Source organism: Crinia signifera, chromosome 19 (genome assembly GCF_055691185.1).
Source record: "Crinia signifera chromosome 19, ASM5569118v1, whole genome shotgun sequence".
Lineage (NCBI taxonomy): Eukaryota > Metazoa > Chordata > Amphibia > Anura > Myobatrachidae > Crinia > Crinia signifera.
The window spans coordinates 111,178,758-111,192,930 of NC_139226.1; the positions used below are offsets into that span (position 1 = coordinate 111,178,758).

Consider the following 14,173-nt stretch of genomic DNA (forward strand, 5'->3'; position numbering starts at 1 on the left):
CTGGGGCTCTGCAGCTGTTGTGAAACTACAAATCCCAGCATGCCTTGCCATGGTTTTAGCAATCCCTAATTGTTCTAGATCTGTTATTCCAGCCATATACTAGCATACATTTGGGGTGGGACACAGCTAATATTGTTTACCCTGAGAGGGCCGTTACAGTGTTAGGCCTTTATCATTACAGCAATGTACATTGTATTCTAGGTCATTGGATCGACCACAGAAGCTGCTTAGATCGACACATGAAATAGGTATAGACATGGCTAACGTTGAGAGGTTTGGAATGTCGACAAGCATTAAGTCGACAATGACTTAAGGTGACATGAGTGTAACTTTTTTGACCCGAGCAGCGTCAAAGCGTACCACACTCACCATGCTTCGGACACGGTGACTCTCTTAGCTTGCCACATTATTCCACCCTAGTGGATGGCAGGCCATCAAATTCCGCCTGTTGACACGTCGGCTCAAAATTTTTTTTTGAAAAACTCCTGTTGACCTTTTGTCTGTTAACCTAGACATTGTTGACTTTAGCTTTGTCGACCTATTGCATGTGTCGATTTTCCTCGGTCGAACAATGCATGTCGCCCTAGGTTAGCAGTATGTGGCAGCTGGGTATAGCTGGTACCACCTCTGTGTGGGTGAATGGCTGGAAGGTGTCCGCTGTGCATGTTTTTGCTAATCTAACAGAAGGAAAATGTTTAAAGATTGTAAAATCAAGAAACGTGTTTATTTATACACAGGGTGAATTGTAATCTCCGATGGCAAAGAGCTGTCATTTTTTGATCTTTAAATTGGAACTCATCAGATTAGAACCTTACGTTGTATTCTATCTTAGTGGCATGTGTCTAATAGATAGCACTTACTGTATTAGTTACTAGTCATGCTTGCATTTGTGCGTAATCGTTTAATAACCGGATATTATAGTCTACTAATCATCCTGCGTCCTTGTCATAACTTATTACTTTATTTAGTCTTAATGACCTTACAACTTCAAATGTTTAAAATTACTGCGGCATTTGATTCAAGGATCTGAAGACTGCCATGTGTATATATATAGATGTAAAAATAATTATGTATTGCATACACTCTCTCAAACACACACACACACACACACACACATATATGTGTGTGTGCAGTTCATTAAGGAGATACTTACTAAAATCGGAGTTCTATTGAAGATGGGAACTAGGGTGGCCGATCCCGGGATCGGCGGGATCCCGGGATTTGGCCCCTAAAACGCAGGGATTTCAATCCCGGGATTGGAGTTTCCAATCCCGGGATTTTGGGATTAGACTGCACATGCGCAGTCTAATGCCGGGCAGCATCTGAGTGGGTGCTCAGACACTGCCCGGCTTCTCCCTTCCCTGACAGTGTGGCTCTGCGCAGCGTGACGAGGCCAGAGGTCACACTGCGCAGGCCAAGCAGCTCCCAGTCCTGGGCGCGCAGAATGACTGCATCGCCCACCCACCCGCTCGGCTCTTGGATCCTGCTGGTGCCCACTCACCCGCCCGTCTCCCGGCTTCAGTGATCGGCCACCCAGCCCACCCTCCCAGCTTCGCTGACCGGGTGGGTTTTTTTAAATTAGGGAAGGCGATTCCAGGAATCCCGGGATTGAAAAAATGCCCCAGGATTGGCAACCCTAATGGGAACCAATCAGATCTAGTTATTTAGCACCCTCTAGAAGATAGTGGGGGAAATGTTACTAAGATAGGATTCTATTTCACATGGGATATTGCTATGGGCAAAAAATCAGAATCTACTTATTTATTTACCACTCTTTTGAAGATAATAGATAGATCAGCCCATAGCAACGACTGATCTGAAATAGAACTCCCATCTAATACCACTTTCACACCAGATAATACAGGGGCCCAGCCGGGAATACGGGCCCAGGGATCATGCATTCCTGGGTTGGCCCCTTTCACACCAGAACAGTTCCTACATTTTCTGGTGTGGGCAGGAGGTGGGATGGTGGTGGAGGCAGTGGACAGTACTCACCCTGGGTTGCCGGTCCTCGGTGCAGGTCAGGGATCCACACACGCGGCGGGTGCAGATGATGGGTCAGGTGGCTGGCACAGATGACGCAGCTCTCCTGCTGCAGTGAGGGCGCCGGAGATCTGCGTCTTCTTCATCCGTTGCCTGTCCTGTCATCTGCGCCCGCCGCCTGTGTGGATCCCAGACCTGACCGCATGCACCGAGGTACAGCAACACAGGTGAGTACCCCTTTCACACCGGCCAGGACCCCGGGTTGATCCCGGGAACAACCCTGCTCCCTAGCAGGGTTGAAGTCCCTGCAAATTTTCCTGGGATTTTGGCCCGGGAACCTTTCACACCAGCGCTAGTCGTTTAGGCTGGTGTAAAAGGGGTATTAATACATTTACCCCAATATATAGAATCTGATTGGTTGCTCATCGCAACATCCCATCTTCAATAGAACTCTCCTTTTAGTAAATAAACCCCTCCGCTTCAAATTGTTGGTCCTAGTGATTCTGCTACCCTGGTAATGCCGCTGTAATTTTGTTTACTTTCCTCCTTGACCCTTGTACCCCAGCACTCTTAACACATGTCTTGCTGGCACACAGATACCCGGGCAGGAGAGGAGGGACCCCTTACTGTAGATCATGCAGTCATCGGTGGCGTCGTGGCTGTCGTGGTCTTCGCTATGCTTTGCCTTCTTATCATCCTTGGCCGCTACTTCGCTCGGCATAAAGGTAAGCTCCGGTCACCAGTTGCGTTCGAATTTCTTCTATTTGTGTTTCATCCACCAGACAACTGCATGAATCCGTGTGCCAGAACGTGCATGGATGCATTTGCTTTGCTGCTTAGGCCGTTGGTGAGATGTTTCCATGCTGCCAAGTCCCATTATTCTTATCCCACTTGGTAGGAACTGGGAAGTCAATTAAATTTTATTTCTTGTATTTAATTTTTCTTTTGTAAATGTTATTGCCCCAGGATCTACATTACAGTATTGACTGGAACTGTATTTCATGAAGCATAAATCATAGAGGTCTTTAACTGCACGTAATTGTCTAAGGGGTGGGGGGGGGGGGATAGATCCAATTTTAGAGTGCTAAAGTACAAACAAATCCACTTCTAACTGGTGATAAAGTGGTAAATGATAAGGCAGCAGCCAATTGGCTCTTAACTGCCATTTGAAATTCAATTTTGTAACTTGATAGTTAAGAGTGGATTGACTGATGCATTATCCCCTTCCACTGTATCCTTTCACCTCGCATACTACTGTACATCTACCCCATACCCTTGGTACTTTCTAGCTCTCCACTTTACCTCTCCCTACAGTTAATAAATCTTCCCCCTGATTTTGTTTTTAACTAGAGATGTGCAGGTTTGGATTTACTCGGTTCTTATTGCCAAATTAGCGCAAGTTCGGATTTATTCAAACTGTTCTTATTGGCTATCTGAAACATGTGGCAGCCGATAGCCAATAAGATCCCGCTTTGAGATCCGCGTAAATCCAAATCTGCACATATCTACTTTTAAACCATCATAATTTGTGGTATAATATACAAAACTGTATTTAATTTTATTTTAATTTTTTTTACCTATGACAGGAACATATTTTACCCATGAAGCCAAAGGCGCAGATGACGCGGCAGATGCAGATACTGCAATCATCAACGCAGAGGGTGGGCAGAACAGCTGTGAAGAGAAGAAGGAATATTTTATTTAGCCTGGCCTTGTTATTGGGTGTGAGCTCAGCTCAGACTCATCGCCCAAAGGAAAAGGACCTTCCAGCGTCTGTTTTTTTATTTTTCTTTAATCATTTGGTTTTGGAGCGGATGGAGGAGCTGGGGACCCATCTGGTATAAAGTGATTGTCCCACAATACTCTCTGCTTTTTTTTTTTTTTTGCCACTTTCCTTTCATGGGAATAACAGGAGCTTGATCTGTTCGTTTTTATTCTGTAGAGGGGTTGGGGGAGGGGGGGGATTGCAAGTGAAATGTGGATTCCGGGCTCCTCAGTGCAGGAGGATTCTGTTGCAGAACTTTCTGCGCCCATTTGCAGGCCGATATCCCGCAGGCTTCTCCTTCACTGAAGAGGCATATTTATCATCTGCAGACAATTTGGTGCCTTGCTTGTTTTTTTATTTCACTTTCCCGAGAAGTTCTAGTTTCCCCGGCTGGTTTTCGTGTCACTTCCTGCTGGGGCCGCTTTACTGTGTGTTTTGTGCCACTTCCTTCTGAGGTTGCTCTTTTGTTTGTCCATTTCATTTCACGTTAAAGCTGTTTTATTTTGCTTTTGTTTTTATTTTAGCTCATTTGCTTTTGGCCCTTTACGGCCTCTTTGACAGGTTTTGGTGCATCCACCCTTTAGTATTTTGTATTGTCCACCCCCTGTACACCCTCCCGCCTATCACTGGGTATAAGGTATCCTCACCTGTCACCATCCATGGGGGCTGTCTGTTTCATGTACCTTTTACTACTCACCCCAATTTATTGTTTTGCTTGTTCATCTCCTGTCTCTGATTGCTGGGGGGGGGGGGGGGGGTGCTCTTTAATTCCTATCCATCTTATGCCATACGTCTGTCTTTACTTGTCACTTCGTGCTGTGGCTGGCTCTTCGCTGTCTATCCTGATTTATATTCAGTATGTCTCTTTGTGGGTGTCAGGCTTGTGATACGGAGGAGTCAATCTTTTCTTCTCTGGGAAGTGAATATTCTCTCAATTAACAATGTTGAGATTGGAAAAAGAGAGACTTTTGGAACCAACTGCGTTTCAGGCATGAGGAAACCCCTACACCTCCTTCCCCCAGCCCAGTCCGGGCAGTTGGTGAAAATACAAGCGGACGTGCCTTTTTTTTATTCACAAGTGAACAAGCTGGAGGATAAAGATGGAAGAACATGCATGGGAACATTTCCTTTCTGCTCTGATAAATCACATTTAAAATAATGATTTCAACGCTCATAGACAGCGCTTCTATGGCCTATTTTCTCTGCGTTCCCCTTGTTCGACCTCCCTCTACCCTTACTCACCCTTTTAAGTTACCACTTTGCTTTAACTCAGAAGTTTAATTTCCCACAATCCTTCATGTTTACCTCACGCTTTACTCCTCCTTTCCGGTAACTCACTCTCTCCCTGAGCTGTGTCTTAGTACAGGGTTGTGATGCAAAGTCCTCTGTGCGGTTACTGCGGTAGGACCACTGCAGTCTTGCCATGCTAAAGGTGCAGTACCACTAACTGCACAAATAAGGCAATCAATCCTTCACACGACTCTACTAAGAGCAGCCTGTAATATATAACCTGTAATATTATTGTGTTGTCTGGAGGGTTCAGTCAAAAGTTGTTAAAGTGTAAAACAATGAGAAATGTCATTGCTGCTATAGAAGGTGTTAGCAGGGTAAGTGCGTTGCTTATTTGTCACTCCCACTGTATATTGCTGAGTAGAGCTGCACCTATATTCTGTCTTACAAAATTTGAAATGTAGGGGTTATTTTAAGATGGCCGCTGAGCTGATTATATGTTTTCTGTTGTGTACATGTTAAGAAAGAAAGCAGAAAATGTTAAATGGTTGACTTCCCCCAATCTTAGATAGGCTTGGGCAGGTAGAACGCTCATGCTGACCCGCCACTATTTTGTGTGAATGCGTGTGCACGCATTATAACAGGAGCCATGAACCTTTCCAAAACCACCTGCCTCATTACCTTTCTGGCCTCCGTTGTAATATAAACCACACATCTTCTACACTTTGCCTAGGGAGAGAGGAAAAATAGATTTCTTGCACATTTGAAGCCTTGAGAATGAAAGATTAGTCCAAGACGTAAATTTTATCGTACATAATGTATATTTGTATAAAATATTGACCACACAACACTAGCTACCTTTTTGGTAATTCCCTTTGGAAATCGAGTTTTAAAGATGGCCGACTGATTTTATTCTGTCACACCTGATCATATCGCATCAAGAGCATAGCATCTGGATTTTAAAGCTACTTTTATTTAGCGAGTACAGGACAAAAAAGTTTTTAATTGTTTTATTTTTTAAATTAAAAGTGGTAAACGGGAGTCAAGTGAAAGTTACAGAAATGGGACTATGTGGTAAAACATTTACAATGATATATCTATCTGCTGGTTTTGTGAAGTGTTTGCTTTTGAACAAAAAAAAATTACCTTTTATGGAACAGTTGTGGATGAGCCAGAATATTACCTCAGGTGTGGTGTATATTTTATTTTAAACACAACCCTAGGAGTTTCTGGGCCAATCACACTTGAGGTAGCTTTGGGCTATATCGGGTAACAGAATGTAAAAATGGCATTTTTGTTTTTTCAGTCAAGTTGCTTACAAATATGCCACAATCAGCGGCAGCAATGGCCTGAACAGTGTTTCGTAATCTTTCGGTAGTAAAATATAAAGAGGCATCCTATTACCGTCATAGACTGATTATTTGATGTTGCTCTTAATTGTTTGTGGCACACAGTCAGCCTACAGTACATTTTTGCACATTTTTTTTTCCCTTCTGATAAAATGGGATCTTTACATTCTGGATAAAGACGCCCCATAGCAACTGACATAAAATACAATTTTTAAAAATGTATTTCATATATACAGTTCTCAGTAGACATTATTGCACCCACCCATAACAGAACAGTCTTACATGCATCATGTAGAGGGTACTGTATGTGTCTTTATGATATCAAACGTTAGCTTTCAATATCGGCCGTTTACAAAAACAGCATCACTGTGTATACACAAATCCATATTAACATAGACTGGTTTCATCATTTATTTTTAATTATGCAAACTTATTTGTTTGGGTGATATATGTTCATTTTGCTAAAATGCTGACTTATTTGAAAAATCAAAAAACAAAAAAAACAATTCATGGCCCCAAATGAGACCTATTTCAACAGCTGTGCCTAGGGCAATGATGGACTAAACTCACCATATTTTTTAGAGTGTTACTGTGTTATTACTGTTACAGAAACGGCTATTTTTTTCATTACTTTTTTTATTTTAATATTCAATTATTATTAATTGAAAGTAATGGACCCTATTGTTTCCTATTTTCTTGTTCTGTGTGAAGTGTATTGTTTGGATATATTGTACCTGGACTCCTCTGCAGTTATCTGTGCGTGTTGTGCCACTGTTAGGCTGTCTAGACCACCGATCTTCCTCTGCTCCCATAACCGGATACCACAGGGTTTAAAAATTTTGCCTGCAATTCCTTTTGTTAGAACTTTGTTGATATTCGCAATCCTCGATCGTTTTAAAAATAGTCACGGTGAATATTCCTACAGTTCTATCTCGGAATGTGATATGTAATTTGGGAGTGAGGGGAAGGTTGTAAGAATAGACATTCGTCATCCTGGTGGCTGGTTTTAGGACAGATCATAAGTCTATTTGGCAGTAGATATTTTTTACGGTGTAAACTTGCGCGTTTACACCCCCCCCTGTTGGCGGCTCCTGGAGTTTGTTTTGTTCATTGTGAGCGCCCGTTTTCTTGCTTCTGCTTGTCTCAGGTCCCTGTGTTCCCACCCTTGTCTGTTCTGTCTCAGGTAGGCTGTTAAACCTTAGCCCCCCACATTGGAAAATGAAACAAAACCAACCACATTATGGATAGATAAATATTCATTCCTTTTTTTATTTTAATTATTTTATTTTAAGCTTTTTAGTTGTATTATTTCTGTATTTTTTTTAATATACGGTACACTGTTTGAAATGTATTGTTGAGTATTACTTTGTAAGAAAATGACAATAAAATATAAAATTATTTCATGCTTTTTTTTTTTATTATTTACTAATTTAATGTCCTAAAAAAAACTGGTGATCTGGTCAAAATTGAGGTATGCCATATTTATAATGGAGCATGTACAACTGAAAATAATTTTTAAGAATCGCCCCTATGTAATATTAGTTTCTTAACAGTAATTTGGATACGATAAAAACTTTAGGCTCTTTACTTTGTTTTAGCAATTCACTAATCTACCAGTAGACCAGTTTGGGAAGATGGATTCTATGGAGGATAAAGCAAATCAATGATTTAGAATTCAAGCAATGGAATGCTCGTCACAGACTTTATTTATTTGGTGTAATAGAACTTGCATAATTTGTTCTTCAGAAAAGTAGTAATGTTTAACAGCAAATGTCCAAAATGATATGATTATGAAATGACTTGAAAAAGTTTTCAATACCGAAGATACTTTTTATTTTATATATTTTTAGTTTAATCAATTTTGTATTGTAAAAGTACATTTTACACCTGTGTCTACATAGAATTTAAATTTGGTATGTTCTTTCAAACATGAGTTCAATACATGCCCCACGCACATAGGAATTGTAATATATAACTCAAGATAGCTTTAACTGTGAGATGGTCTTGAGTTAGAACTAGTTACAATCTATGATGACCTTGATTTTATCTGAATCCTGTACTCTTGCTACATTTATTTTTCTAATAATGGAGTATATAATATTTTATGTTTTCATCATATTTCTATCTTTTTCAATAGAATTCCCATCATTGGAGGGTTTATTTGGTCATGTACTTAGTAATTGAGGTGGACTATGATCGTTGACCATTATACAGAGACTATTTTTATTACTTTAAATAGCACCATGATAATCCATAATTGGGAACAAACACTAATAAAACAAAATTGGGTGTAAACAGGTGGGTTTGAGGGCCCTGCTTGTCATCTAAATCTGTACTCTACTAAGGGTTCCTCTTTTATTAGTATTTGGAATTGTGCGGAATTTCCAATTGTCATTCCCGGCACACCAGCCCATCACATTTAATGCTTTATCATCTTTAATTACATGAATCCAGATTTAGGCAAAGCAAATTGCCACTGGCCAATTCAACCTTTATTGAGTAGGTTCTTTCCTCGTTCCTCCAAAAATGTCAGTCGGAAAATCTCCATTAATTGGTCACTTTATTATTATATTAATTATAGATTATAGCTGCAGAAACCATTTCTAGTGATTTAAAGCATTAGATTAATTTTGCCATCATCTGCTCTTGAGGTTGAGCACCTGCACATTGAACAACCCATTTTTGAACCCATTTGGCCTATGCTGATTGGGAAAATTGGCCTGTTATTAAAATATTTTTTTTTTTTTAATAATAAGCGGTAACATTGGGAAAATCCAATTATCTCCCTTTATGAAATGGAATGTACCAATCTCCCCATCTTTCCTGAGGAATCCATATTTTTTTTTTCTATTTAATATTGAGTGAATCCTAGTATGACCAGTCAAACTGGAAAATATTTGCTAGCAAAAGTGACCTGGTTATTGTCGGATTTTCATCAAATGACTACACTACTGTGAAATATATATGTTTTAATGTTGTATTCCTTATTTGGGAAACAGGAGAGTGTAAACATTGTTACTCCTAGGACATATGGAGGACCGTCTGATATTTTTCGGGAAATAATTTTGTACAATAAAATTGTTGAAGTGATCACTGCGCTGTTGTTTCCTGAACACTGCATGGGAAAAGAAAAGATATCCCTGCATGGTATGCGGTCGATGAAAAGCCGACACATGCAAAAAGTCAACATGTCAATGGTGGACACAGGAAAGGTTGACAAGTTTTTCATGATTTTTTTTTTTTAATCCATCTTGTTCTTCATGGTCCATGTGCACATAGAAGGGGAATATAATAGTGCGTCGAACACAGCAATGCACCGCTCCGAAAGCATGGTGAGCACAGTGCATTGCGAATACAGTGTCCATGTTGACATACACAATTAAAGGAAACTTGTGTTGACCTTTTCCTGTGTAGAACATTTTTCTGCCTACCTTTCCTTGTGTTGACCTTTTGTCAATTTTAACCTTTTTCATGTGTCATCCTATTGACTGTCAACAGATGCTGTTGACCTAATAATACACATTTGCCTGGCTGCAATTTATGTAGCGCAAAACAAATCCTCCTTGGTGCAATGGCGGCTCTAGGGTGACTATTCACACGCAAAGGTTTGTGGAGCAAGAAAGGGCACATCTGCGGAAATCAACATTGACGAAAAGTTGGCATGGCAATAGTCTACGCAGGAAAAGGTTTTTATGATTTTTACTATTTTTATGGGACTTTTTCATACCTTACTATATACTTTGAGACCTCTGATCTGAGATTGTCTACTTTAATTTCATTTTAACCCCTTCACTGGCAATCACGACAATTTTCTGTGTTATGCCTTAATACCCATACTGCCGTGTGCAGGGGTTTGGCACAGGGCCGGGCAGCGGCTGACATAGTGTTCAGCGGCGCTGACCGGACCCTACACACACCGTGTGGGTTTTTTTAGGTAGAGCTTTCCCTTAAAAACTCGACCAGTGGGGAGCACTACCTTAAAAAAATAAAATAAAACACCACTGAAGGAGTTAATAAGCACTCTGCATAAAATGCAATGTGTTTTTTTTTTTTTGCATTGCTCCTTTAGAATCAGGCACTTCTACTTACAGAGGATTTTCCTCACTTTTCCCATCAATTGTTGCAAGCTTGTGCTCCCGGAATGGCCACCTTGCGCCAAGAAATGCACGTTTGTGGGAATCTAGGCACACCAGTGATTCATAATACCCCTCTCACATTACGGTGACACTGTTTGAAAGCCGTGTTCAGTGTCCTGAGCTGGACCCTGAGTTTTAGAATGAAAGGGGCAGAAGTCAGGTCCAGGAAAAGCAAAAGTTGGCTATAGTTTCAGAACAGATTTGCTCCCATACACAATGCGAGTAAATGTTCCATGTACTTGGCAGCATAATTAGCTGTAGATGAATTCTACAATGAGGAAAGGTTTATCTATACCAGAGGTTATGTTCTGCCAAGCCCAAGACTAACTTTGCTTCTACCTAAGTTTATAGAGACCTGCCAGATAGTCATCTTTAACCACGGTTAACTTTAGCCGATGCGTTACACAGTTCTTATGGTAAAGAGTGAATGTGGAGAGAGACACCGCAAAAGATTCCCATTAAACACTACTGTAACAAAGCATGACAAGTGCAAATAACAAAGACCAATGGTGTGTGGCAATTAAACAGCCGTTATTAGTGTAACATTAGGCCATCCATAACAAATATCTGAGAATGTATGTACCATGTGCTTGCGGTACTGCTTTCCTAGCACAGCGCCCACGATCTAGATTGTATGTGTGGGGCTGATATCTCAAGCATCTCATGCATCTTATGTGTTTGTGCGGCATAAGATGCATGAGATGATGCAATCGACGAGATTTCTACATTGCAAGCATCTCATGCATCTTATGTGTTTGTGCGGCATAAGATGCATGAGATGAGGCAATCAACGCAATCGACAAAATTTTTACATTGGAATCAATGTAAAAAGGCCCCAAAACCCCAATTTTAATTGCTAACCCCCCCCCCCCCCCTCATGGGTGAAATGCCCCCCCCATTGTTAACGCCACCCCACTATTGACGCCAACCCGAAGCGTGGCGAGCGGCGGCAGTACGCGTCCTCCGACCTTTTCATACCCCCACTATCCACGTCGGCGTGGAGTTGATTTTATATAGTGTGGCGAGCCCGAAGCGTGGCGAGCGGACGCAGAATACATGTAAAGTAGTCCGCGTCCCCTCACGGGGCTCGCTGCGCTCTCCATGCTTCGGGCTCGCTGCGCTCGCCACACTATATAAAATCAACTCCACGCCGACGTAGATAGTAGGGGTATGAAAAGGTCGGAGGACGCGTACCGCCGCCGCTCGCCACGCTTCGGGTTGGCGTTGATAGTGCTGGTGGCGTTAACAATGGTTATTGGGGGCTCACGATTTTTGATCTCATGGATCTCATGCATCTTATGGATGCATAAGATCCATGAGATTAAAAAATCGGGTCCATCGCGTTGATTGTATGCCTTAAGTACCTTAAACTTAAGGCATACAATCAATGAGACGGGCGCCGTGCTAGGAAAGCAGTACCATGCTTACATAGGCAGTAGTACATGTAGTAGTACGGATGGTGTAATCATGGTTAGCATTACTGCCTCACAGCACCGAGGTCATGGGTACGATTCCCACCATGGCCTTAACTGTGTGGAGTTTGTATATTCTACATGTGGTAGGGAATATAGATTGTAAGCTCTACTGGTGCAGGGACTGATGTGAATGTTCAAATATTCTCTGTAAAGCGCTGCAGAATACGTGTGCGCTATATAAATAACTTAATAAATAAGTACAGTCAGAATTCATGGATTGCAGAAGATGCTTTAAAGATTCCGGCCCATGTTGACGTGTTTGCATCGATCAGTTTTTACCGATTGACTGCTGCATTCATACTGCAATATTCTCATTCCCACACATAGAATTCTATTGTGAGCTGGTGACTGGAGGCCATAGGAGTACTCTGAACTCATTATCCTGTTCATAGAACCAGCCTGAGATTACTTTGGGTGCACATGGTCTGCAGCTTTCTTTACAAAGTGGCCATCTTTGCACTGACCTCTAAACAACCTGGAAGTGGTGACTCTGTAAATAACGCCCATCACTTTGATCACATTTCTTCCCCATTCTCGTGTTTGAGCAACAAATGAAGCTAATACAGTAGTTTTCCCAAGAACCTCTAACCTACTACCAACTCAGTTCCGCCTGCTTCCACCCACCGTACCTGGCCACATTTCCCCAACAGCAGGTACTCAGGCTGCATTAAGTACTGCAGCCAGCCTTTACTACAGCTCCGCCCCCACTGCCCACCCAGTATCCAGTCATAGGCATGCGCACGGCACCCTAGTGCACTGCACACACCTGGTGAAGCCCCACGAATGCTGCTTATTCGCATGGACTCCGCATCCATATAAACTGGTGCGTGCAGCATAGCAAAGATGTCATGCTGCACTTACTTTACCATGCTCGCATACCCGCACAACTCACTCTCCCCCCAGCCAGGCTCCTCCTGCACTGCGGTAAGGAAGAATAATATGGGAGAGACCAGCCGCAGCTCCACACACAGACTTCAAGGTAAACACTGTGTGGCAAGTGTATCTTTTTTTTAATTGCCATTTGACATCTAGACTCTGCTTTACTACTTCTCACCTTCTCTTTCTTCTCCACCCCACTCTTTAACCTCTTTTTTTTTTTAACTCCCTAGTTCCTCTTTTTCCACACTATCCTCCCCCTCTATCTCTATCCAGAGGCAGAGAAGGCTTCTGCTATACTATTACGTGGTATAGCCCTGTCTAGGGGCAGATTCTGTGAGCCAACTGACAATGTGTTAGCTGCAGCCTTCTCGTAGTGTGGGCATTAACCATCACCTGCTTCTGCACAGTAAGTCCAAGGGCTAATTGAATCTTCTCCAAAGTGTAGCAGTGAATGTCTGACTTGCATTTCATTTGTCCTATTCCTACCCAGTCTGTGGTGTAATATTATCATTTGGTACTTAGGTGCAGCCAGTATTGCTGGCTGCTGTGGGGCTCTGTGCCACGTGTGTCCATTAGGTGAGGGTAATTTTAGTTTGTATATTAAGGGCAGGGGTTAACGTGGGGGTGGAACTGCGTTCCGTCAGTTCAAATTGGAGACGGCCTGGCCACAACACACCAGCATTAGTTAACTAGCAGCAGTTAAGGAGAAAGCAGCCTCGGCTGTGCGCCACCCTCCTAAATTAGCCTTACTCTTCCCCAATATCCCTCCCTCGCCTTAAGTCCAGAGCTCCGCCACCCACACTAACCTCTTGGCTGCATTCCCCTCCAGTGCTCCGCCGCCCGAATTCCCCTCCTGGCTGCATCCAGACTCAGTGCCCCGCTGCCTGCACTCCTCTACTTGCTGAATCCCCCTCCAGGCTCCAGAGCCCAGCTGCTCGCACTCCCCTCCTTACTCCAGGCGGTAAATGTGCAGAGGGTGTGCCTTATACCTTCCCTCCCTGCAGCTTGGGTAAAGTTAGTAGCAGATACCCACAGCTGTAAAACCTTGCAATCACCTTATTCACTGCCATTACACAATGTAATGGGGTGCTGGCTGCTGGAAACTTGCGATCAGTGGTGCTCATGGGTATGTGAAAGGGGTGTTGGGGCAGTGTGGTGTGGTGCCTGCTGCCGTTCAGGTGTCTCTAGACCACTTACCTGGCACCGCACCCTCTCACCTTCAGGCCGTGACAAACCATGGTCCTGGAATTCTCCGGCACCCGGACATGAACTCCTAGGGAGAAGAAGAGGTGATGAGGACCTCTCCAATACATTCTTAACGCTGCTGCTAGGCTCATCTTCCTCTCCCGCCGCTCT

At 42.7% G+C, this 14,173-nt stretch overlaps 1 protein-coding gene across 5 annotated transcripts in view; it reads left to right on the forward strand.

Annotated features, from left to right (window-relative positions):
- CADM1 (cell adhesion molecule 1) overlaps positions 1 to 9,061 on the forward strand; it is a 251,665-nt gene extending 242,604 nt beyond the window's left edge. For all 5 annotated transcript variants that reach the window (XM_083163180.1, XM_083163177.1, XM_083163178.1 and 2 more), the window contains 2 exons: positions 2,580 to 2,708; positions 3,570 to 9,061. In XM_083163180.1, the coding sequence (XP_083019306.1) occupies positions 2,580 to 2,708; positions 3,570 to 3,688 (248 nt within the window). In that variant the 3' untranslated portion in view covers positions 3,689 to 9,061. The remainder of the gene's footprint in view (positions 1 to 2,579; positions 2,709 to 3,569) is intronic.
- Positions 9,062 to 14,173: the final 5,112 nt, after the last annotated feature.